The sequence below is a fragment of the Diabrotica virgifera genome, chromosome 1 (assembly GCF_917563875.1).
Source record: "Diabrotica virgifera virgifera chromosome 1, PGI_DIABVI_V3a".
In the NCBI taxonomy this organism is placed as follows: Eukaryota; Metazoa; Arthropoda; class Insecta; order Coleoptera; family Chrysomelidae; genus Diabrotica; species Diabrotica virgifera.
The window spans coordinates 266,473,342-266,500,874 of record NC_065443.1 but is presented as its reverse complement, the minus strand read 5'-3'; the positions used below and the strand labels follow the sequence as shown (position 1 = coordinate 266,500,874).

The following is a 27,533-nucleotide window of genomic DNA, read 5'->3' as shown; positions in this document are numbered from 1 at the left end:
GATGAATTGTGTATAGTTGTGTCAGTATGGGTAGGTTTATGATATACGGAGAACTCATGTTTGTTGTGTAGTCTGGTAATCGTTACATCTAGAAAGTTTATGGAATTATTCTGTTCTGTTTCTATTGTAAGCTCAATATTACTATGAAGTGAATTAATGTATGATAGAAATTGGTCAAGTTGTCTGTTAGTTCCTGTAAAGCATACTAGTATATCATCTACGTATCTCCACCAATATAAGAACTGTTTAAATACGGGATGTTTAGAAATTGTTGTTTCAAGTTGGTTCATAAATATATCTGATAGTAATGGGCTTAGAGGATTACCCATGATAAGTCCTGCACTGTTGTTTGTGTATATTTGATTATTGAATTCACCGTAAAAATACACTAGAACTAGTTAATAACATACAACATTTTCAATTGCCCAACAACTCCAGACTAATTTCATTTGACGTAAAAAATCTTTTTCCTAGTGTTCCTCCAACAGAAACTTTTGTTTTAGTTAAAAATCTTTTAGACCATAATAGTACAAATCCGATCATTGCATCTGAAATTTTACACCTTCTTGAAATTTGCATAAATCAAGACTATTTTGAACTCAATAATCAAATACACACAAACAACAGTGCAGGACTTATTATGGGTAATCCTCTAAGCCCATTACTATCAGATATATTTATGAACCAACTTGAAACAACAATTTCTAAACATCCCGTATTTAAACAGTTCTTATATTGGTGGAGATACGTAGATGATATACTAGTATGCTTTACAGGAACTAACAGACAACTTGACCAATTTCTATCATACATTAATTCACTTCATAGTAATATTGAGTTTACAGTAGAAACAGAACAGAATAATCCCATAAACTTTCTAGATGTAACGATTACCAGACTACACAATAAACATGAGTTCTCCGTATATCATAAACCTACCCATACTGACACAACTATACACAATTCATCATCACATCCTACACAACACAAATTAGCAGCCTACCATAACATGATACATCTTCTTCTTCTTCTTAAGGTGCCTATCCGTTCCGGATGTTGGCGACCAGCATGGCTATCCTAACTTTGCTTGCTGCTATTCTGAATAGTCCGGTTGTCGATGTATTAAACCACTTTCTCAGGTTTTGAAGCCAAGATATTCTTCTTCTCCCTGGTCCTCTCTTTCCAAATACCTTGCCTTGAAGAATGAGTTGCAACAAGCCATATCTCTGTTCATTCCTCATAACATGGCCAAGATATTCTAGTTTGCGCTCTTTGATTATGTTAATAATCTCGCATTCCTTGCCTATTCTACGTAGAACCTCAATATTAGTCACACGATCCACCCACGAAATTCTCAAAATGCGCCTGTAACACCACATCTCAAATGCCTCGAGTTTTCTCAACATGATACATAGAGTGACAGAAATTCCCATGACAAAAAATAACTTCGAGATAGAACTAAACATCATTAAACAAATAGCAGTAAACAACGGCTATAATGAACAAACAGTTAACAAAATTTTAAATCAAAAACTCCATAAGAAAGCCCTGAAATTAGTGTATCCACCACCACAAAAAGAACCCAGTACCTTCTGCTCTCTCACATATACTGGCAAGATAACAACAAAAATAACCAGATACATAAAAAAGAAAGGAATAATACCAGCTTTCAGAACTAACAACAACTTAAGCAAATATACATATTAAGAACAATAAAAGCCGAAAGAGAAAGCAACTACAGAGTGGTGTGTACAAACTAACTTGTGGTGACTGTCCGAAAACGTACATCGGTCAAACTGGCAGAACTTTTGACAAACGGATAGCAGAACACAAAAGGGCTTTCAACAATAGACAAACAGACACTTCTACATACGCACTTCACCTTCTAGATCATAATCATTCTTTCAATGAAGAGTTTCAAATTCTGCATATTCAAAATAAAGGCCTTAAGCTATCTTTTTTAGAATCTATGGAAATTAATAAACTGAAAAATACAGATATAATTCTGAATGACCAACTCGAGACAAACAGCTCCCCACTCCTCAACCTCTTCAGTTAAAGACTTAAAAAGGCAAACACATTGGGTGCGTTCGGACGACCATAGCGGCTGGCTGCCAGCAGAAATCGGCTGAGTGGTTGTATCCAGCCGTGATAGGGAAAGCTTAGTAAATCTCTCAGCGGCTGACTTCCAGCGGTGACGTCTGACAGCTACTGCTGGCTCAGCTGTCCAGCCGCTGTGGTCGTCCGAACGCACCCATTGTAAATTATATTACTTGAGAAAGGCACTCTGCCGAAACAGCTGTAGTCACATAATTGTAAATAATAAATTTTGTGGAAGTATAGAAAACAAGAGTTTTCAGTGTTTTATTGTGAGCTTTAAAATTGTTAGAAATATATATTCTTCACATAAAAAGTAAATAAAAATATTATAAAATAGAATTTGTTTTAAATTCGTATTAACATTCGTCTGGTGAGATTTTTTCTCTACGCGCGACTACTTACGTGAGAGAAGTGAGTGCGACTGCTCCCGGGTTAAACAAAGTAAACCGAGCATACCTAAATTATTTCGGCTACATTGCCAGAAGAACGAGGATTATGGAATTATTGGTGGTAGAAGGAAAGGTAAGGCCAAAGATCAAGAGGAAGATCTCCAACTCGATAAGAAGACCAAATGATGACTACGGAAAATCCCTCCATGAAGCCGTGCCTCTGGTACAGGATCGAAGTCAATGTAGAGAGCTGAGCAAGCTAACAATATTTGGAGTGAAGTGAAATGTAGTTATCGATCATTTGGACAATGGGAAATGGTGGTACAGGTAGGTACTACGGATAAGAGTGAAAGGCAATAATAAAGACGCCAAAGACTCACTAATAGCTGTAAGATCATTGATGATGATTAACAACAATCAACGTCATCTGCCACAAAGCAACAGCATCATCGTTGTCGACCAATTTGTGTATCTCTGGTACTTGGTTACTAATTTAAGAGAGAGCAATGAAGTCATACCACCGAAGAGGTGGTTGTATATCAACATTACAAAAGCTGAAATAACAGAATAAACAGAAAAAACACTTTTCCTACAAGAAAAAGAAGAATGATCAAAAAGGATTAGTTAACATGACATAATGCCGATGATTAAAGATTTCTAACTAAAGGGGAACATCTTTAACCCTTACTCGAAATTGACGACAACCAGAACTAATAGCCAACTGATGTACCTAATACATCCAGGAAATCCCTGTTGATGATCCGGTAACGCCAAAAACGTTTTGATGATAACTTTTTGTAACTAAATATATCAATTATTTCCTTTTATTACTTTAAGACAACATTATTTGGAGTCATCATCAATGGAGAGTTTCTGAAAAATTTAAGGTTTGCAGACGACACAGTCCTTATTGCAGACCGGCTAGATCATGCCTGTCAATTTCATCAAGACCTTCAGACCTCTTGTACAAGAGTTGGTCTTAAAATTAACTTTTCCAAAACGCAATATATGACCAAGCTTGTTCTGGTCAAAAATATCTCAACTAATGACACACAAATTGAACTATATACTTATAAATATCTGGGCCACTAGATGAATTTAGGAAGAAACAATCAAACAACAGATAAACACGAGAATAGGAATAACATGGGCAGTTTACAAAAAAAAACTGAGGGAAGAAGTCTTTCGAGTAGATATTCGCATGTGCTTGAAAAGGAAGGTATTTGATCAATGTGTTCGTAACCATAGGAGTTCCTTTTTATCACAATGTGCGAGAGTGACAGAAGCTAGAGAGAAATGAAGGAACATGGGAAAGGTCAACTTATCAATGTTATCAATGAAGTCATGATATCGCGATAGGTCATCAACTAAGAATACAAAGAAGATTGGATGTTGCTATGAGTACTAAATATCAGTCATAATGTCTATATTGGTAATTGAGATGGCGCGATAATTGAAAAGCAAAAGTGCGCAATACAAAGTTGACAAGTCAAGTGTTTTATCCGAATCAAGCATCAATAAATTTCAAAACAATGCTCCGATTAAATGATCCTTTATAGTCCAGGGCCCATCTGTTTTGAGATGGACGTTGAGAGGTGACTCAAATTTTTTTGCAGAAATTGCTTGAAAATAACTCAAATAATAATATTTCAGTTATCCTCCCTCTCAAAAAGGTCCGGAACATTCTTTAAATAATTAAAATGTCAAAAAATGAAGGAAAAATTCGATTTTTTTCTTCGTTTTTTGATTATAACTTTAAAAGTATTCATTTTCCAGAAAAGATGTACTGACATAAAAGTTGCGCAATTAAATTTCCTACAACATAGAATTAGTTAAAAGTTGAAAAAATAGTCACCCTTGTTGCAAAATAGCAATAATTGCGAAAAAAATCCATACAAAAACAAGTATTCGCATTTTACGTTGTTCAACCATTTATGCTAGACTTATGACCTTCATATTTCACCCAGAAAAACTTTATGATACAGTAAAACAATACTGTAAATTTTATTAAGATCGGTTTAATAGATTTTGCAAAATAAATTTTGCAATCCAGCTTTCGCAAAAACATTTCATTTTTTCAAAATGTTACAGGACTGAAAATAAAGCAGATAGCAAGTTGAAATTTTTTTTGCGTATAGAAGTGTACTGTACCTTTTATTTGCAATTTGCAAAATTAAAATCGATTAGCTACCACGGCGTCAGGAATTTTTTTAAATAAACATTAATTATTGGTGCTGCGCGCAGGACAGCGGTGTTCGATTCACATGAAGTTGATTTCCACCAAAATTTCTTCCAATCTTCATCTAATATATTATTTTCTTACTCTATATTTTGTTGTATTTTAATATTTTAATTCCACAAAAATCAAACTAATTTTATTATTGTTTGTGAAATATTGTTTAAACAATTGCATATGTTTAAAAATAATAAACTTTTATTCCCAAGTTAAAACATATGAACAAAGAAAGTTTTTGCTAAAAAAAGTGTTATTTCAAAGGATAGAGTATGGGTTTTTATTTTGCAATAAACAAATTTATTTATTTATATCGAAATGTAATAAAAATTAAAATGTATCAATAATTATCAAAGGTCGTTGGAATGCCCAATCAGAGCAAACTATCCGGTGTCCTGCGCGCAACACCAATAATTAATGTTTATTTTAAAAAAATTCCTGACGCTGTGGTGGTTAATAGATTTTAGTTTTGCAAATTGCAAATAAAAGGTACGGTACACTTCTATAAGCAAAAAAAAATTCAACTTGCTATCTGCTTTATTTTCAGTCCTGTAACAGTTTGAAAAAATGAATTTTTTTTGCGAAAGCTGGATTGCAAAATTTATTTTGCAAAATCTATTGAACCGATCTTAATGAAATTTGCAGTACTATTTAACTGTATCATATAGTTTTTCTGGGTGAAATTTGAAGGTCCTAAGTTTAGCATAAATGGTTGAAAAACGTAAAATGCGAATACTTGTTGTTGTATAGTTTTTTTCCCAATTATTGCTATTTTGCAACAAGGGTGACTATTTTTTAAATTTTCAACCAACTCTATATTGTATGAAATTTAATTACACAACTTTTATGTCAATACAACTTTTCTCGGAAATGAATACTCTTAAAGTTATAATCAAAAAACGAAGAAAAAAATCGAATTTTTCCTTAATTTCTTGACATTTTGATTATTTAAACAATGTTCCGGACCTTTTTGAGAGGGAAGATAACTCAAATATTATTATTTGAGTTATTTTCAAGCAATTTCTGCAAAAAAATTTGAGTCACCTCTCAACGTCCAAATGTACTAATATTTTTACAGATGCGCCCTGGTCTATTAGTGTATAAAAATATTATATGTAAAAACACATATTTCTTCTAGATTGCTTTGATTATTGGTACTGTAGGAGCGATAAATATAATCAGTACATTTTGGAAAATAGAATTGTAATGGCAATTTTTATAACAGAAAATTATTCCTAATGTAAATTTTTGTAGTCACAAAGCGAGAAGGAATTAAATAAAAAATATACAGCATTTATGTGCCCTTCGCAACAACATTTATCCTGAAAAGTCTGATGAGATTTGATATGGATGCGCATGCGTACATTTGTCAAATAATATATCATTCTACTCCCCCTCCTCAGTCGGTTATCCCACGCAAGAATATGGTGACATCATGATGCTTGATTAAATGTGAGTGATTGATAGATTGACCATTCAATTCCATTTAAGCTTTGTGAAATGCTTATGGAAGGGAAAGTACTGCGAATTATTTGATTTAACTAGACCAATGCGAAAGAGCCATCCTTTCCATGCTATTTTTCTTTCTAATAATATTGATTCATATGACCAATATATCTCAGAATATGTACGTCTACTGTTGTAATGCGTCTGGTATTAATATTAATTTAGTTCTTATGAACTCTCCACTTTTCTCTGTTTTGTGCTATTTGGTGCCAGTTTCTCCCCACTTTGGCTTTCATGTCGTCTAGCCATCGTTTTTGAAGTCTTCCTCTACTACGACTGTGTTACCCTCTATAATTCCGATAGAGGGTAGACTTACTTCAGGGATTTAGCATCCCTGCCCACGCGAGCTCCTGGTTATTACTACACTCCCCACTTAGAAGAAACTAGGCCCAAAACCCAGTATTATCCTACCCTAAACCCCAAATTCCTTCCCTATATCCCCCCACACTCGCCAACCGGTCTTGCCAGAGTGGCAAGTTATGGCTAACTCACCCCAAATGAGTTTTAATAATGATAATAATGTAAGAGGAAATATCAGTCAAGATGCAAGGCGAAGTTTCGTGGCTTTAGTTATGTCAATGTCGGTGGCATTACAGAGTTTCCTCAGTTTTGCTGTTGCTGACCTAACCGTTGTTAGTCGTCGACTTATTTCTTCTTCGCATCCACCATTATTTGTGATTATCCATCATACGTAGACCCTTAACCCTTAATTACTCAAGGATTAATGGTTATTATATAATATGTTAAACTGGTCATTTTCCAATGACAAAAATGTCTCAATATATACCATAGATCTGGTCAATCACTCAATTCAATACTTAATAGTTGTTTGCTTTTTACTTTTTAGTTTTAGTTTTGACTTTGTTGTTTAAATTTGTTTCTTATCGTTTTAGCCCGTAGTTTGTTTTTCTCCAAGACTGTCCTGGGCCTGATGATGAGGTAAATAATGTAAGCCTCGAAACCGGTAGCCCCCTTTTTAACTGACTGAATATGAATACTGACTTTTTTATACCCAATAGTATAATGGAGTCACATTGGCGACCGTTTCATAACTTTTAATTTCTTTGCATTGATCGTTAGTCCGTATTGTTGACTTACTTGTTGAGTTTTTGCATTATCTGTTCTAGTTATTTCTGACATTCAGCTAATACCAAGGTGTCGTCTGCGTATCTTAGGGTATTAGGCCCAGCCACTGTTATTCTTTCACCCCAATCTCCGAAAACTATTTACATGATATGCTTACTATAATATTATGTATTATTAAATAGGAGTCCCTACATTAGCAGGGTAGCAGACACATATTTAGCCTTTCATTGATGATATTAAGGAAACATTTACTTCGCAAAAACTAAAGTTTGGCAAAATTGACTCAAAATTAGTGAAATCATATATACAGTATGTCCCTGTAAGTTGTATCCATATGGAAAACTTTTTTATTATTAATTTTACGAAAAAAAGTTATTCTTTATAAAAAGCTCTGCATGGTCCAAAACCTAAGATTTAACCATCAAATATCAAATTTTTTGAATATTATATGAGGTATGTCAAAAAGTTTGAATTTCACTCAAGAGTAAAGTAGCTTTATTTTTCGTAATATTGGAAATTGCTATTATGAAAAGTTGTTTGGAATTAAAAACTATATTCTAATATGCAATTACATTCTTCTAATTGAATTTTTTTTTAAATTATGGATAACTATCATTATTTTTTCAGTTATTTCAATTCTGATAACTCTTTTATTATTAATTTTACGAAAAAAGTGATTCTTAATAAAAAGTCCTGGATGTTTTAAAACTTAAAATACAATCATCTTATATCAAATTTTATCAATTTTATACGAGGTATGTCAAAAACCAAATTTAGATCAAAAGTGAAGTACCTTTATAGTTCAGAATATTTCAATTAGAAGGATGTAATTACATACTGAAACATAGTTTTTAATTCTAAATAACTTTTCATAATAACAATTTTCGATATTGTGAAAAATAAACGTATTTTATTCTTGAGCGAAATTCATATTTTTTTGACATACCTCGTATAAAATTGATAACATTTGAGAAAAGATGGTTGTATTTTAGATTTTAGACCATGCACAACTTTTTATTAAGAATCACTTTTATTCGTAAAATGAATAATACAAGAGTTATCTGAATTAAAATAACTGAAAATAATGTTAGTTATCCATAATTTTTCAAAAAAAAAAAAATTTCAATTAGAAGGATGTAATTGCATACTAGAATACAGTTTTTAATTCCAAACAACTTTTCATAATAGCAATTTTCAATATTGTGAAAAATAAAGCTACTTTACTCTTGAGTGAAATTCAAACTTTTTGACATACCTCGTATAATTTTCAAAAAATTTGATATTTGATGGTTAAATTTTAGGTTTTGGACCATGCAGAGCTTTTTATAAGGAATAACTTTTTTTCGTAAAATTAATAATAAAAAAGTTTTCCATATGGATACAACTTACAGGGACATACTGTATATAAATCCACGGAAATTTACACGAAGAGTCCAAATATGGAATTTCACTTCTACATCTGGTAAGGTTAGGTGAAAACCTAGGACTTACGAAGTCCAGTTGCTTGTTTTCATTGTTATTAATCAACAAAAAGGCCTTTTCCGTTGTTTAAAAAAATATTTTCATTAAACAAACATTTTACTTAACTTTTGTTTCACCTCTATGAATTGTAAATAGTAGATAATGACTAATATTTAAGGAAAACAATTAAATATTAATGGTGGTTTTCACGGTTTTTCTATTTTTGTAACGTATGAAAAACAAACTGAGCGATGTAGTTTACCAACGAAACATTAATTTATTAATTGGTATTGGAAAACTATTGTATTTAGTGACAATAAACGTAGTATTGTATGTTAAAGAAATATTAATATGTATTTTGAGCCATCGATTTACGAATTAAATAGTCTTCAAAATAATGGATTGAGCCACAATTGATTGTAATGAAAATTACATTCTGTGATTTGTCGAAGACTGTGTTTTTAATGTATATTTCACACTGATTTATATAGGTAATTAGTGGTCTTGTTTTCTTTCACATAGAAATTGTTGCCCTCACAAGGTATTTTATAAATGCAGTTCTTTGATCTTTCTTGTGTGTTGTTAGGTTTGATTTTGGACAGGAGAGATAGGTGTATTGGTTGTTTATTTCCTATCCTGTTTAAATTTTCCGATAAGCCTTTTACATATGGTATTTTTGTCATTTTTCAATCCCTTCTTCTCATTGTTTCTGGATTGCTTGTGGTATTTTGTTTTATTTCTTTCACGGACTATTAGAAGCATTGAATAAATTTCTGATGGACATCAAAAATAAAGAAGAATCAATCATATCAGTCTATCGCTAGTAGATTAACGACACACGTACATTTTTGTGCTCCTAGTAATTTTCAAGATTACGCTGTAAATAATAATAATTTCGCAAACAAATTTTGCATACCAGTTTCCATATACCAATAGTCATTAGTGGTTGTAAAAAATTTTGTGTAAAAAAAAGTGCAATTACAGTGAACATAAACAACTGTGAGTACCATTTCACAATTTATTAATAATAAAACAAACTATACTAATTACATACCAGTAAAAAACCCGATCATGCCTTCTACCTCAGTTTGTTCTAACTGCTCCAAAAACATAGCAACAGCTGACCGTAAACTTCAGTGCGATGGTTGTAAGCGACAAATACATATCACATGCACGGATCTTTCTTCCGACGATCGCGTTACTCGACAGAAAATTCGTGGGATAAGTATCCTATGTAATTCTTGCAGCTCAAATATCTCTAATTTTTCGGAAATAAAAGATCTTTTGCTGGACTTTAAAATGGAAATTCGTACGAAAATTAATGATTTTGAAAGTAAAATAACTGAGTTAAATAACAAGCTCAGCCAAATTGACTTGTTTAAGTCTACCGAATTCACGGATAATATTGCAAACGAAGCTGTAGATCGCATGACACGTGCGAAGAATATTCTAATCAGAGGCGTTCCAGAATCTTCCTCTGGGGATGCACAACGCAGAAAAGATGACGACGCAAATAAGATTAACCTTGTCTTGGCAACTGTTGGCTGTCAGGAAAAGCAAATCACTTTCTACAGAGTCGGCAAAGCGAACCAACGTTTTTCCCGAATGATAAAGGTAGTAATGAGTTCGGAATACCACGTTAAAGATATTTTGAGAAATAAAGCAAAACTTTTGGAAAACAAAGCCACGGAAAAATTCTCAATAATTGACGATAAGACGCCCATCCAACAAACACGCTTAAAAGAACTCCGAAATGAACTAGAAATTCGCAAAAATAACGGTGAACATGACTTAACAATTAAATACATTAATGGCACTCCCAGAATCATGAAATTTCGTTCATAATTTTTCTACCGATAGATTTAATGATTGGCTATTTCTATATACGAATTTAGATTCACTTTCTGCAAAATTTGATGAATTTGTATGCACAGTGCAACTTCTTCAGCCACACATTATGTGTATTGCTGAATCCTGGCTTAAACCCTCAATCCCTGATTCTTCTGTTAACATCAATGGATATACAATTTATCGTAAAGACAGAGAAAATCGTGTCGGTGGTGGTGTATGCATTTATTTATCTAATATTATTACCACAACTTTCAAAATTAACATTAACCCATTAGATATTCCTGGAATAGATGCTATTCACGTGTCTATTACTAAAAATCCATTTTGCCTTAATTTAGTCTGTATATACCGTCCACCTCTTACAGTACTTGCACACGATAATATTATGTTTACTAAACTTGAAGAACTATCATCTCTCGATAATCTCATTATTACTGGAGATTTTAATTTTCCGGAGATCACCTGGCCAATAACTTCGTTATCTGACACCGAAAACTCTCATAATTTATTTAAAAGTTTTGTAGTAAATTCGAACTTAATACAGCTCATTACAGAACCTACCAGATTTAGAACTAATAACCAACCATCTACTTTAGATCTGGTGCTTATTAACGACGAACAGCTGATTTCATCTCTCGAAATCAGCTCTCCTATAGGAAAGTCAGATCATGCAGTTATAACGGCTCACATCCAATTCAATCAAATTCTACCCCGCAAAAATAATATTGTAACATACACCACAACAGATTTTTCTGAAGTCGACGCTGAATTCTCTCAAATCAACTGGAATTTGTTTTTTGCTGACTTAAACGACCCATCATCAATGTGGACTGCATTTCTCGATACCGTCCACAATATAATTTCTAAAAATACTACCATCCGTAAGACTTATAAAAACAATCTTAAACCGTGGATTAATCAAACGGCAACAGAAAAAATTAATCACAAACGACATCTCTGGCGAAAATTTAAACAGACCGGGCTTTACAGCGATTTTCAAAACCACCGCAGATTTTCAAATAATTTACAAACATTTCTAAAAACTTTAAGACGTAATTTTGAAACAAGTGTTATTGAAAGCGGTAACATTAAAAAAGTTTACAAATACATAAGATCCTCATTGACATCTAAAGTGTCCATACCTTTACTACAAAAACCTAATCAGACTTTATGCTCTTCTGACACAGATTCTTCCGAAACTCTCTCCTTAGCATTTTCACAGGTTTTTACTAAAGAATCGAATGATGGCAATCTACCTCCTATTAGGTGTAACCGTGTCGGCGCATCCTTAGAGCAAGTCGAATTTACAGTGGATCATGTCAAACAACATTTAATGAAACTTCACACAGTCGCTTCACCTGGTTTAGATGGTTTAACACCAAAAATGTTAAAAAGATGCGCAGACACGCTTGCAATACCTTTAACGTTAATTATGCAGACTTCTTTTATCCAGAATTCCTTACCCCCTAGTTGGAAATTAGCATCCGTCACCCCCATTTTTTAAAAAAGGCAACAAACTCGATCCAAACAATTATCGTCCGATTAGCTTGCTGTCAGTAGTTGGTAAGGTCATGGAAGCCATTATTTCCGAGGAGATGACTAAATTCCTTCTCCAGGAACATGTCATTCCAACACAACAACATGGATTTGTGTCTGGCCGCTCTACTCTAACCAATCTCCTACATTGTGTTAACGACTGGACGCTATCCCTTAACAGTTCGCAGCCGGTCGACGTTGTTTATCTAGACTTCTCTAAAGCCTTTGACCGTGTCCCTAAGCGCAGACTTCTACATAAGCTAGAACATTTCGGAGTTCGCGGTACTTTACTTCGTTGGATAGATGATTTCCTGACAGATCGACATTACAAAGTTAGAGTTGGCGAATCTTTCTCACAGGACAGGTTAGTGGAAAGTGGAGTGCCTCAGGGTTCTGTCCTCGGACCTCTGCTTTTTACGGTTTATACCAGCGATGTTCCTTATTATGTTTCCAGTAAAATATCGTTCTATGCTGATGACACAAAAATATATGCCAATCCTATGACAAACCAGTTAACCCTCCAAAGGGACTTGGACTCTATCTTTACTTGGTGTTCCCAATGGTTACTACCCTTAAACGCGGAAAAATGTGTAGTGCTTAGAATTGGTAAAAATAACCCACTTGTGCCGTATTTTGTTAACGGGCGACCATTAGATTCAGTGTTCTCGTATAACGACCTTGGTGTTATCGTAAACAGCAGTCTAACGTGGTCCGACCACATTACTTCTATTTGTAAACGTGCGAACTCCAGACTATATCTTATTCGGAGGTGTTTTTCGAGAGTTTCAATGCAGTCATTCTGTAAACTTTACACTATTTACGTAAGACCGATTCTTGAATACGCTGGTCCAACGTGGCATCCTGATTTGGTTCGAGACAAAACATTGTTGGAAAACGTCCAAAGAAAAGCAACTCGAATTCCATTGGGACTGAGAAGACCCTCCTATGCAGAGAGACTTAGTATGGCCAATCTAACTTCCTTCGAACTTCGTCGACAACGTGGAGACTTAATAACCACTTTTAAAATATTAAAATTCAGTTTCGGAAATCTCGACGAAATGTTTACTATAAACCAAGATGAACGCCTCAGAGGTCACCAGTTCAAACTTAAAAAAGAGAACTTTTCTACGAGATCAAGGCAGAACTTCCTACCAAATAGAGTGTTCGAGAGTTGGAATAACCTTAGTGATAACATTGTCACGGCCCCCTCTACTAACACGTTTAAAAACAGACTTGACCGTTTCTTATTATAGCTGAACTATTTTATTTTTTTTTTATGTAAACAAAAATTATATCTTTTTTCTTTTGTTTTATATTGTATCTACTAGTAGGTTAGTTATGTAATTTCTTTGTTTTTGGGCATAATAGGGACTTGTCCCTCTGCCCTTGCTTATGTATAATAATAATAATAATAATAATAATATTCACGATGGAAAAAGAAAACAACTCACTTTCTTTTCTGGGTGTGTTAATCACAAAAGAGGATACTGAATATGCAACCAAGGATTACAGAAAACCATAACGTAAACAGCAGAAAGGAAATTATCAAAGTATTATACTAGAAAAAAAACTAAAAAACTAAGTTTTCAATCTCATAGCACATAAAACAACATCCAAAAATGTTATTTTACATCCTACCAGACTGAAAACAATGGGAACCTTCTCTGGTAACACCTCCAAGGCTTCTATAATTTGCAAGCCATAATGGACACTGAGACTAAGGAAGATGAGGGAATTTTACAATTTATAAATCACGTCCCATCTGCTCAGCGCGGTAAAGTTCCAACGAGAATGGTTCCCTTCGTACTCCAATCAGAGTAAACATGTAAATCAAAAATGAATAACCATTTTCAATTTCGTTGCAACACGAAACTACAGCCGCATCATTATTCCAGTTCAATCAGAGAGTGTAGCAAGCACCTCTACCGGTTTCGAAACTTATTAGTCTCTCATCAGGAGGCACATATGCTGCTCTCTCTGACCCAACTAGGACAAACCCCGGCGTGCAGTCACGGATTGCAACGAACGAAATGGCACAGATGCCCTAGGGCAACTGCTAGCAAAAAACTAAGTTTTCAATCTAATAGCACATAAAACAACATCCAAAAATGTTATCCTACATCCTACCAGACTGAAAACAATGGGAACCTTCTCTGGTAACACCTACGAGGCTTTCCCAATTTGCAAGCCATAACGGATGCTGAGACTAAGGAAGATGAGAGAATTTTACAATTTATAATTGAGGTCCCATCTGCTCAGCGCGGTAAATGTAAAATAAAATTATATATTTTATACAGGGTGTTTCATTGGGAAACGGAAATACTTTAACGGTGAATAGAGGTCACCGAGGCGGTTCTAGATATACTAGATTTTTTGCCCTATCGACTTTTATAACCGAGTTACAGGGTGTTTTATCGATTTTGGCCAATTCTTTCCTAAGCCATAACTTAAAAACCACCCTGTATATTTTCTTGATATTTGGTACACATATGTCTCATTCAAAACCCAAACGACCGACATACTAACCGTAAGAAAAATCCAGGTCCGGATTAACAAAAAATTATAAAGTAATTGTGACCTTACAACAACACCCTGTATATTAAAATTTTGAAAATCGGTTTGCATATTTGAAAAGAGCACAAAAAAGTAAGTTTAATGGTTCGCTTCAATTTTTCGGCCAGACAATTTTATGGCTTTAATTTTGAAATTATATTGAATTTTTTAAGAATTCTGACATTAAAGAGCAGGTATTATTAACTTTTAGTTATAAATGATTAAAGTTAATGAATAAATACCCATTTTAAAAATAATCAATACCTATTTACCACATTGGAACGACCCAATTACTAATGACAAGGAAAATCCAGGTCCGGATTAACAAAAAAATATAAAGTAATTGTGACCTTGAAACAACACCCTGTATATAGAAATTTTGAAAATTTCTCTGCGCATTTTAAAAGAGCATAAAAAACTGTGATTAAAGGTTCATTTTAATTTTTCGCCGTTGATTTAATTACATCAATTTTGAAATTATATTTAAATTTTAAAGAACTCTGAGATTAAAAACCAGGTATGTATTATTAACTTAATAATTTAATGTCAATGAGTCAATACTTATTTTAAAAATACTTAATACTTATTTACTACGCTGGCTTCATAGATTCTATGGATTTGTAGCTGTATGCACATCATTAAAAATTAGATTTGCGAGAATTGGGATATTTTAATGATTTAGTAAAGAATTAAAAAACAGCTATATTAAATAAAAAAAAATTGTTTAAACAATTCAACAATTTAACATACATTAAAAATATTTGAACTATAACAGTTACTCAAAATGTCCGCATATATTGTTCGATGCATTTCCTTGCTCGTTTTAAAAGATTTCGAATCGATTTTCTAATTACATTGGGATTGTTCTTCATTTTACTGGCAGCTTCTTGTGACCTTGACAGAATTAATCAATATGATTTCAAAATTGCCGTAATTAAATTATCCGTGCAAAAATTTGACATGCACCCTTTAACGCAGTTTTTGATGCTCTTTTAAAATACACAAACAAATTTTCAAAATTTCAATATACAGGGTGTTGTTTCAAGGTCACAATTACTTTATATTTTTTTGTTAATCCGGACCTGGATTTTTCTTGTCATTAGTAATTGGGTTGTTCCAATGTGGTAAATAAGTATTGATTATTTTTAAAATGGGAATTTACTCATTAACTTTAATAATTTATAACTAAAAGTTAATAATACCTGCTTTTTAATGTCAGAGTTCTTAAAAAATTCAATATAATTTCAAAATTAAAGTCATCAAATTGTCTGGCCGAAAAATTGAAGCGAACCATTAAACTTACTTTTTTGTGCTCTTTTCAAATATGCAAACAGATTTTCAAAATTTGAATATACAGGGTGTTTTTTTAAGGTCACGATTACTTTATAATTTTTTGTTAATCCGGACCTGCATTTCTCTTATGGTTAGTATGTCGGTCGTTTGGGTTTTGAATGAGACATATGTGTACCCAATATCAAGAAAATATACAGGGTGGTTTTAAAGTTATGTCTTAGGAAAGAAATGGGCAAAATCGATAAAACACCCTGTAACTCGGTTATAAAAGTCGGTAGGGCAAAAAATGTAGTGTATCTAGAACCGGCTCGGTGACCTCTATTAACCATTAAAGTATTTCCGTTTCCCAATGAAACACCCTGTATATAATAAAAAATTTAAAAAAAATTATCAATTGTAAAATTTCCTCATCTTCCTTAGTCTAAGCATCCGTTATGGCTTGCAAATTGTAGAAGCCTCGTAGGTGTTACCAGAGAGGGTTCCCATTGTTTTCAGTCTAGTAGGATGTAGGATAACATTTTTGGATGTTGTTTTATGTGCTATTAGATTGAAAACTTAGTTTTTTGCTAGCAGTTGCCGCTAGGGCATCCGTGCCATTTCGTTCGTTGCAATCCGTGACTGCACGCCGGGGTTTGTCCTAGTTGGGTCAGAGAGAGAAGCATATGTGCCTCCTGATGAGAGACTAATAAGTTTCGAAACCGGTAGAGGTGCTTGCTACACTCTCTGATTGAACTGGAATAATGATGCGGCTGTAGTTTCGTGTTGCAACGAAATTGAAAATGGTTATTCATTTTTTTATTATACTAGAGTCCAAAATACCTGCTCTAATGAAAATGTATTTTAGGAAGAGAAAACAAGGAATTTTGCAGAATCTAGAAACTCCAACAAGAAAGGATTTAAGGATGACAACAATGCCACATGTAAAGAGCATATAATAAAAATTAAAAAGGATACTAATATAAGTACAACAAAAATAAAACAACCAATACACTGAGATATATTCTGTTCGAAACCAAACCTATTAACACACAAGAAAGATTAAAGAACTGCAACTATAAATTACCCTGTGAATCACTAACTTAACTTTTTGGTTATATTTTTCGTACAATTTTTAAAATAAACTTTTTTGAAAACGATTTCTGCAGTGGAAATCGAAACGTCAAACAGCAGTTAAAAATGTAATTTTCACTACAGTCGATTGTGGGCCAATCCCATATAAACATAACAATTTAATTAAAATTTATATTTTATAGTCGATAAATATGTTTGTTTCTTATGTACTATTACATCCCGTAAAGGTGTTAATTATTGTCTTAAATATTAATATAAGTAACCAAATTATTAAAAATGTTATTTTTTTTACTATCGGTTTATAGCGTTCTCCGACGCCTTCCGACTCCTAACCGCCATTCTTCTCTGTTTAACCATAGACCTGGAGGGATTTCTGTTTCCTCTAGTTCTTTTTCAATTCCCTCCCTCCAGCTTTTTCTCGGCCTTCCTCTTTTTCTTCTCCCTTGTGGTGTCCATGCCAAAATCTGTTTAGGGATCCTGTCATCTGGCATTCTCTGTACATGGCCGTACCATACCAGTTGTTTTGTTTTTATGTCATCAATTATTGTATGTGTTACTCCCATCATTTCTCGTATTCTCTCGTTCGGTATCCGATCTCCTCTTAATTTGCCTGCTGCTCTTCTCCAGAAGTCCATTTCTGTTACTAGTAACATTTTCTGCGCTCTTTGTTTCAATGGCCAAACTTCACTGCCATATGTGATTATACTTTTAAGTATGCTATTGTATATAAGCTGTTTGTTCGCTTTAGATATTGTCTGGTCCCACAGAATGCCGTTCATCATGGATATGGCTTTTCTACCCTGTATGTTTCCGTCTTTTATAGCAGCATCGAGTGTTCCATTTTGAGTTATCTTCATGCCCAGGTATTTGTATTCATCGCAGTGTTTAATTTTGACCCCATCGTCTAATGTAATGGACTGCTTTGTTCCTCCAATACACATGGCTTCAGTTTTCTTAATGTTGACTTCGAGGCCCCGTTTGTTATATTCTTCTATTAGCTTCCGCGTCATGTAACTTAAGTCGTCATGATCTTGAGCAATCAGAATTTGGTCATCAGCGAAACATAAAGTGTATAGTGTTGTGTCGTCATTGAGAGGGATTCCCATGCCATTACATTTTCTTTTCCACAGCTTGAGTGCTTGTTCCAGATAAATTTTAAAAAGGGTAGGCGAAATACAACAACCCTGCTTCAATCCTTTCGTGACCTTAAATCCCTCAGACATCCTTGATCCAGTTTTAATTTTTGCAGTCGTTCCATTATACAGACTTTGGACTGCTTTGATAAGACCATGTTTAATGTTGGTTTGATGTAGGGTTGACCATAGTTTGCTGAGGGGCACACTGTCATATGCTTTTTGTAAGTCTACGTATACCAGGTGAACTTCTTTATTGACGGCTGTTTTTTTCTCAATAACTTGGGTAATAGAGTATAGGTGGTCTACTGTGGACCGCCCAGCTCTAAAGCTAGCTTGCTCCTCTGCTTCGTAATCTCTATAGTCATTTTCTATTTTGTTCTTAATACGTTTCCCATACATCCTACTTATTGTGTTGTTTACCGCATTTATTAAAAATGTTATAATTAGGTTTAATTATTTACAAATGTGTCATTAGGTAACACTTGAAAAATTATAATTATCGAACTACAGAATAAGGTATTTACCACTATGACACAATACAGTAATAAGCGCGCTAATAACCGGCAAGATAACGCAAAAGATGGAAAACATAATACATTGTGAAGTAAAAAGAGATGGAAGTAGTAGAGGTGGAAATTATCGATATAAACGTATAAATTAACATTACATTACATAGTTTCCCACTTTTGGACGTATCGGAGAAGTATGATAACTGTTACTGTGACGGGAGAATTTTATAGAATACTCCTGTCACCGAGTCACCGAAGTCTAAAAGTGGGAAAATATGTAATGTAATGTTAATTTATACGTTTATATCGATAATTTCCTCCTCTACTAGTTTCATATCTCTCTTTTTCAAAACGTATTAGGTTTTAACCGGCATTTTTGCACTGTATATGGAAATAGCCTGGCTATTGAGATGTCCCGAACCGGAAATTTTGCTTATTTTTCTGGAGTATAAGGGCTAGACCTGTTAATATGTCGTATTCGTATTATATTCCATGTATAATTTTAAAAGGATAAGTGGACTATTCTCACTAAAAATGTATGCTATTGTATTTTATAAAGTGTTAATATTTGATGTTATAATTGTATGTGTTTATGGATTTTAAATAAAATATGTAAATAGATCATTGTTATTTTTTTCATTATTTACACTACTGTTTTATATTTTATGATCATGTAAATATATTATACCATACATGATTATTTTAATAATACGTTCTAAATCATAGGCTTTTGCATTTTAGCATATACGATCTGAATCTTTCTGTAACTTTGAGCCAGTTGATAATCCAAAAGTCTGCAACTTGACTACAAAAAGGAAACTACAAACTATATTTTACACTGGTGTGCAAGAATTTTAATATGAAAATATTGATAAAAAGACGAAAATTATGGCATTAGCAGGTGAACACTAGAACACCACACAAGAACAAAAATAGTAATTGACCATCATCCACTAGAATTGTTTGAGCTGTTGAAATGAATTGTTTGAGTTACTATGATTTCAAGAAATCACTTAAACTATTCTTAAAAATAGTTATTCCTTGAATGCCCCCTTAATCATACTAAGAATGCTAATCTTCTCATCTTCTCTAAAATGTATATTGCCTTAATTGAATTCTCAGTACTACGAACACAAATAAGAATAAATTATTAGTAGATTATTATTTTCTTAACAAAATAAGACAGATCATTCAACTATCTTATTATTTATTTTTATACACAAAACAAGATAGTATTTTAAGAACTGCTACCAATTTGTAAAGTAAATAGTTCTGAAGCTATTTTATTGTGACATCTTAATGCAATTTACTATTTTTATGGAAAATATACAACAGTTTTAAGTTAAAATAAGTATAGGTATTTTGACGTTTTGATTTGATTGTTCTCAAAACACAAAACGTTAATAAATTAAACAAACTTTGTTTTTGTTACTTGGTAAAAACTTCTTATAATAATTTAATTTTATCAGACTCATTGATATTGACAATATTTGACTTATTCATATTGATATTCTAGCCTTGATTGATTTCTAGTCAATATTTTTGAGTTGCGTTTCTGGAACGACTTTATTGGAATATAGTTCATTCGATTAAAAAAACTAGGAAATTAAACCTCATGATATTATCCCGACATGGTAAGTACCTATTTGATTTTGATATGAGACTCACGTGTATAGAAAACCAAAACACATCAAAAGATGTCTAAATTACAAAGTAAATCACATCAATATTAAAAGGAGAATCATTAAATAATTATACGATAGAGTCAAAATTACTTGTTTTAATGAAAACTCCTTCTTAGAGGAGAAAAATATTTTAACATTTGTTTTATTAAAAAATCAATAGGGAATTCTTTCTTTTATTTTTCGTTTATAAATAATAGGGAATTTCAAGAATAGACCGCATGAAAGAGAACAACTTGGACCGAGATCCTCTAGTATTCACAAGAAAACAAAATTCAAAACAACAACCACATTGAGAAACATTTCATCTAAAACGAAACTCGACAATGAACAATAAAGAACAAAGAATTGTATTTACCCTACTTACCTTGCCCTATTTAGGTGAAACATTAACACTATTAAATGTTAGAATAAGTGAACATCAATCTTAAATCATCTTAAATCAAAAATAGAGAATTTGATAAATTTCAAGTATGTAAAAACGCATGGGAAAATAAACATAGAGTTCAATGGAAATATTAAGGAAACAGCCCCGAGGAAAAGGAAAAGAAAAGAAAAGAAAAGAGGTCGCCCAGCACAAACTTGTAGAAGATCTATTATGGACGAGATAAGAGGTCAAGGAAAGTCTAGGAATGAGGTGAAGGCCTTAGCGCAAAATAGAACGCGATGGCGCGTTTTCACTGTAGCTCTTAAGGAGTTCAAGAACATTATAATATACAGGGTGTAACAAAAATACAGGTCATAAAGTTAATCACATATTCTGGGACCAAAAATAGTTCGATTGAACCTAACTTACTTTTGTACAAATGTGCACATAAAAAAAGTTACAGCCCTTTGAAGTTACAAAATAAAAATCGATTTTTTCCAATATATCGAAAACTACTAGAGATCTTTTATTGAAAATAGACATGTGGCATTCTAATGGTAGTGGTATCCTAAAAAAAATTATAGTGAAATTTTGACACCCCATAAAAATTTTATGGGGGTTTTGTTCCTTTAAACCCCCCCCAAACTTTTGTGTACGTTCCAATTCAATTTAATTATCATTGTAGTACCATTAATTAAACACAATATTTTAAAAACTTTTTGCCTCCTAGTACTTTTTCGAAAAGTCAGTTTTTATCGAGATATTTTGAATATTTTTCAAATCCACGACATATTTGTATATGGCTAAGTACGATTATGGAGACTTGGTAATAATATGAAAATTTATTTATGATTTACATTTTTAGGTATATTTTGAACCATATTAAAAAAGAAGTAATATCTCGATAAAAATGCTTTCTCGAAAAAATACAAAGAGGCAAAAAAGTTTTAAAAACACTGTGTTTAACTAATGGTACCGCAGTAAAAGTTTAATTGGAACATACAGAAATATTTGGGGGGTTTAAAGGAACAAAACCCCCATAAAATGTTTCTGTAAACATATTAAAAAAGAAACAGCAACTCGAGAAAAACTGCCTTATCGAACAAATACTAAGAGGTAAAAAAGTTTTAGAAATATTGAATTTAATTAACGGTACCACAATAATAATTTAATTGGAACGTACACAAAAGTTTGGGGGGTTTAAGGGAACAAAAACTCCCATAAAATTTTTATGGGGTGCACAAATTTCACTATAATTCTTTTTTAAGATTTTCCTGCCATAAGAATTCCACATGTCCATTTTCAATAAAAAATCTCTAATAGTTTTCGATGTATTCGAAAAAATCGATTTTCATTTTGTAACTTCAAAGGGCTGTAACTTTTTTTATGTGCATATTTGTACTAAGGTAAATTAGGTTCATTCGAACTATTTTTGGTCTCAAAATATGCGATTTAATTTATGACCTGTATTTTCGTTACTCCCTGTATAAATGAAACAGACGGTAACAAAAGAAAAATCAAAGAATCCGCTCCAATTATGTTAAATGCAACAGATTGCGTCTCAAATACCTCGCCAGAATGTAGGAATATTACCCATACTATTGCCCATATGCCCATGTTACATTAAAAAAGGAAATAAATAGAAAGAAAATACCGCTGTTAGTGAGTCAATACCATATATCATTTATGTTTTAAAATAATAGTTATACCTACATAAAATCACAGTTTCGTGTTAATGTCGTGAGGTTGTTTTCCTAGATTTTCCTCATGATTTACAATAGGATCACTAACAAGTGAAATGTCATCATTACATGTGGCTGTGTTTTTAAATAATACAAATCACATGCTATGTTTTTTCTGACAAGTATTCTTAAGTTAAAGTGGATTTCATGTAATCGAATAAACTATCTTTCAATAAAGTCGTCCGAGGAACGTTACTCCAAAATGTTGACAATATCATTTTAATAACATTTTAATTGTCAATATAAATGAGTTAGATAAAATTAAATTATTAGAAGAATTGTTACCAATTACCAAGTAACAAAGACAACTTCTTTAAATTAATGTTTTTCTAGAAAAAATAAGAAAAGTCCCAGATACAAAATTCATTATAAAAATAAAATTAAAATAACAAAATAATGATTTAAATCTGAAACCTTTCTTGGAACCATTTTCTGGTAACATCCTTTATCTTTGACATATACAATTTATAAGCCAAGATACTACGAATAAAGAAAGTGAAAATGATTCTACAATATGAAATTACATTTTGTCTTACTCGTCTAGTACTCTGGGCTAATTAGAAAAATACAAGGAAAAGTTATTTACCAGCAATTTTATTGCTGGAATCGAATCTTATGATTGTATATATTAATAATATAGGTATGCAAAGTCCGCAGATAGTGTGCTACTTTTTTTATAAACAAAATGGTGCCCGAAAATCGTGTTAGATGGCTCTGCTCGAGTTACTTGGGAACACAAAAAGAATGAAGAAAATTGCTCCATGGGAACCCGAGGAAATGAATTTTTTGAACGTATACCGATTTTGAACATTGAGATTACATTTTCTCCAACCTAATTTTTGATTGGAATTTTGCTAATTTTTGCAATTTTCTCCCGTAATATCGATAGTTTTTATTATAATAATATATGTTACGAGTATTTTAAATATATAAAGATTTGTGGGGAGAATGAGGACAAAAATAGAAAGGTGATTATTCAAAAATTATGATCCTATTTTTTATATCTTTGCCGTAATTGCCGGTCAACTTTGACCGGTTGTATCTCAGGAACCACTCATTACAGTTAAGCGTTTTTTTTCCTTTAAAAGAAGCGTCCTGCCGCTTTTTTTCAACACCGTTTTCATGATTTAATTTAATTTAATATTTCCCGAGATATGCTACTTGTTTATAAGACAAAAAATTGTTTATAATCTTAAAATATGCCTGAGGCCGCTTAAATAGTCCAATTTCAATTCTGTAACGTACATTACGAGTAGATAGGTACAGTGTCGTTTTATACAAAAATCATAGTTATTCTTATGTATCATAATTATTGTGGTTATTTTACCGACCGAAAATTTTTAAATAACAATTCAATTGTCACTTAACTGTTCATTCAATTTTCATCGGCTTCTGGAATTATAATCTATACAAAAAGAGCTTTAATATTGCTAAGTTATTTAATTATTGATTAACAATTACTTATCTCAAATATTAGTTGAAAAATAAAAATTTTGTTGGAAAACCCGCATGTTCCGCGGAAAATTTTCGTTGAACTAAATCGGAAAAAACACGTCTCTATGCAGATTTCAATTACGGTGAATTTTTATTTGGGTGTTTTTGATTTAAAATTAAAATATTTGGAGTTATAGAGCAAAAATTGAAAAAAACACGATTTCGGGCGCCATTTTGTTTATAAAAAAATTAGCACACTATCTGCGGACTTTGCATACCTATATTATTAATATATACAATCATAAGATTCGATTGCAGCAATAAAATTGCTCGTAAATAAATTTTCCCAAAAATGGCCTATTCTCCGATAATCTGCCCAGACTATAGGAAAAGGTCCGAAAGATAGTTCCAATACTCAAAATCTGAGTAAAGATAAATATAAAAGATAAAAGTAAAAGACAGTTTATATTTCCTTTCGATGTTGAGGATATCCACCATCCCTAGACAGCTGTTTCTGTCTCTAGACGTCTTCAGTAGAGCTACGTGAACACTTCTGAACCAAGACGAAAATAAACTGCGTACTAATTAGCCAAAGACAAAAATATAATGGTTAAAATCTGCGAACTCTCTAATTTAAATATTATAGTCATGGATTTGTTTCCATAGCAGCCAAAATAGTGCGTTAAGTTTACAGAACGGAGAACTATAGTATAGCTCAAGGGTCACCAATTAGTTTCCCTGTGGGTCCGTTTCGAAAACCTATGACACTTCCGGGGTCCGGATAAAATGCTGCCTGTGTCTGGTTGTTATGATTCGGTTTCTTTGCGAATTCTTGTTAAGAAATATCCCCTATAAACAAACCAGAAGAGTGCCGGGCGAAATTTTTGGGCAGAAACTGTTTAACAATTTTTTTTAACAAATTCAAAACATTACCTTTTTTGTCCCCGAAAATATGTTTTTAGCATTTTTGGATCATCTTATACAAAAAAGATCTTCTATCATTTTACCGAAACTTGAGAGTTTTCAAGCATCGAAAATGCGTATTTTCGCATTTTTCAGATTTTAAATCGCTTATAGCTCGAAAACTATCAACTTTTCAAAAATATGAAAGAAACCTAAAATACATTTTTCGAGACAAAAAGATAATTTTGAATTTGTTTAAAAAAATTGTTTCGTTCTGATTTGTTTAAAGGGGACATTTTTGAAATGGAATCCGCAAATAAATCGAGTCCGAAATATTTTTCATACGAAAGAGGCCTCACACATGGACTAATATGGAAATGAAAACTAATAATATCTATCTGATTTTTTTTTGGTCACTGTAGACTTTCCTGGTACAGTAAATATAAAAAATATAAATCCATCGTGTATTGTTTTGATGTTATTATCGGTATATTTTGAACATAGCAATATTCTAAATTGTTACTGAGAATATTATTTTAAAAGTTAGGAATTTATATTTTGAATGCTAATGAAGTTTTTAGACATCTTCAGTTTTGTAGAAAGGAAATTGAGGAATTTAAAATAAATAATCATAGTACAAGATGGTAATTATTAACATGTTATCTTTTCTACATTAGTTTCAATGCAAGCTGTTTGTTGCAAACTTATTAAATCTGAAAAGTATTTCAAATAAAGGCACAGCTGAAAAGTTCTCCCACTTAACATATACTAGAGAGGAAATGAATATAGAAAAACGCACGTGACAATTTTATATTACAGTTTACTTAAATTCAAAATTAATGAATATAGTAAGTATAACAAAGGGGAAAAACTTTTTACAAAATTAAATTATCAGAGAGAAAAATGACATTTTTGTTATGTACAACCTGTCTGAAGTTTGGAATGAGTTTAGTGCAACTGATTCTCATTAGGGAGTTGGGATATTCATCTGTAAGCTGAGATCTGTACCAATTTTTAATAAAGTTTATTCTTGATAACGCGAATTCGCACACATAAGTTGAGCCAAACATAGCACACAATTTCATGGCCAAACATTTTCAAAATTGCCAAGCACTAGGTATATTGTGAATTTATTGACGGTCCGCACAAAACTAGCTCACGGTCCGGATGCCGACCGTGGTCCGCTAATTGGTGGCCCCTGGTATAGCTTATGAAAAAGAAGTAATCTGTTTCACCCTGTCGCATGTCGTAAAAATGTGGCACGATATACCTACCCATCTTTTGTTTATACAAGAAACCCAATTTTTTAAAGGGGTATAATATAATATAAGCTGGGAATCTACATACATATTTATATCTCCAGTGGCCATAAATGCAAGATAAACGTATCTAATTTTTTACTGTTGTCACTTTTCAAAAATAAATCTACATGTGCAGGATACATTACCAGACATTAAGTTGAGCAGCCTACTCACAAGTTATAAGTAATTTCCTGTATAATCAAATTAAATTGTAATAGTAACAACAAATATGAATGAGCGAAAGTATCGTCCAATGCCAAGGATAATATGAATTATTTTTATAATAACTATCACACATACTTTCTATAAAAAATGTACTAACCGTATCGTCCTCGGGAATTATAACTTTCTCGTTAGAAAAATAGGTATCCACTTCATTATCATTATTTTCATAGTAATAAGGAGGTGGTGGGTCATTGACACAATATTTTTTTGTATTATTGTCACTGCAACAATCGTCTGTCACGTTTGGTTCGGTCCCGACCATTTTGGTGTATGCGAAAATCAAGGCAGATTCGAGATAGAGGCCTCACGCGCCGCAACTTTACATCATTAACTAATGTTCCAATGACACTAGTACGATACATATATTTCCCTCACCACGTATCGTACCAAATAATTAGCCATGTGCTTGCGATTACGTTCGGTAGTGAATCCTCACGTCTATAGATAATGAGTCAAGTGGGTATTCTTTTTGATTGATTGGAGGGTACTTTTAAGTTTCGTAGTAGTCCAGGGCGCATCTGTTTTGAGATGGACGTTGAGAGGTGACTCAAATTCTTTTGCAGGAATTGCTTAAAAATAACTCAAATAATAATATTTGAGTTATCCTCCCACTCAAAATGGTCCGGAACATTGTTTAAATAACCAAAATGTCAAAATATGAAGGAAAAATTCGATTTTTTATTGGTTTTTTGATTATACCTTTAAAACTATTCATTTCTGAGAAAATTTGTACTGACATAAAAGTTGCGTAATTAAATTTCCTACAATAACAATATAGAATTGGTTAAAAATTTAAAAATTAGTCACCCTTGTTGCAAAATAGCAATAATTGCGAAAAGAACCATACAAAAACAAGTATTCGCATTTTACGTTTTTCAACCATTTATACTACACTTAGGACCTTCATGTTTTACCCAGAAAAACTTTATGATATAGTAAACCAACACTGTAAATTTCATTAAGATCGGTTTAACACACTTTGCAAAATAAATTTTGCAATCCAGCTTTCACAAAAAAAATTCATTTTTTTTAATGTTGCAGGACTGAAAATAAAGCAGATAGCAAGTTGAATTTTTTTTTGCTTATAGAAGTGTACTGTACCTTTCATTTGCAAAATTAAAATCAATTAATTAGCATGGCGTCAGGAAATTATTT

The 27,533-nt window shown here is 32.5% G+C and overlaps 1 protein-coding gene across 1 annotated transcript in view; it reads right to left on the bottom strand.

The window, feature by feature from the left end:
• Nucleotides 1–26,768, bottom strand: part of LOC114338218 (protein Malvolio) — an 89,151-nt gene extending 62,383 nt beyond the window's left edge. The window contains exon 1 of the mRNA XM_050650195.1: nt 26,476–26,768. Coding sequence (XP_050506152.1) covers nt 26,476–26,640 — 165 coding nt within the window. The 5' untranslated portion in view covers nt 26,641–26,768. The remainder of the gene's footprint in view (nt 1–26,475) is intronic.
• Nucleotides 26,769–27,533: the final 765 nt, after the last annotated feature.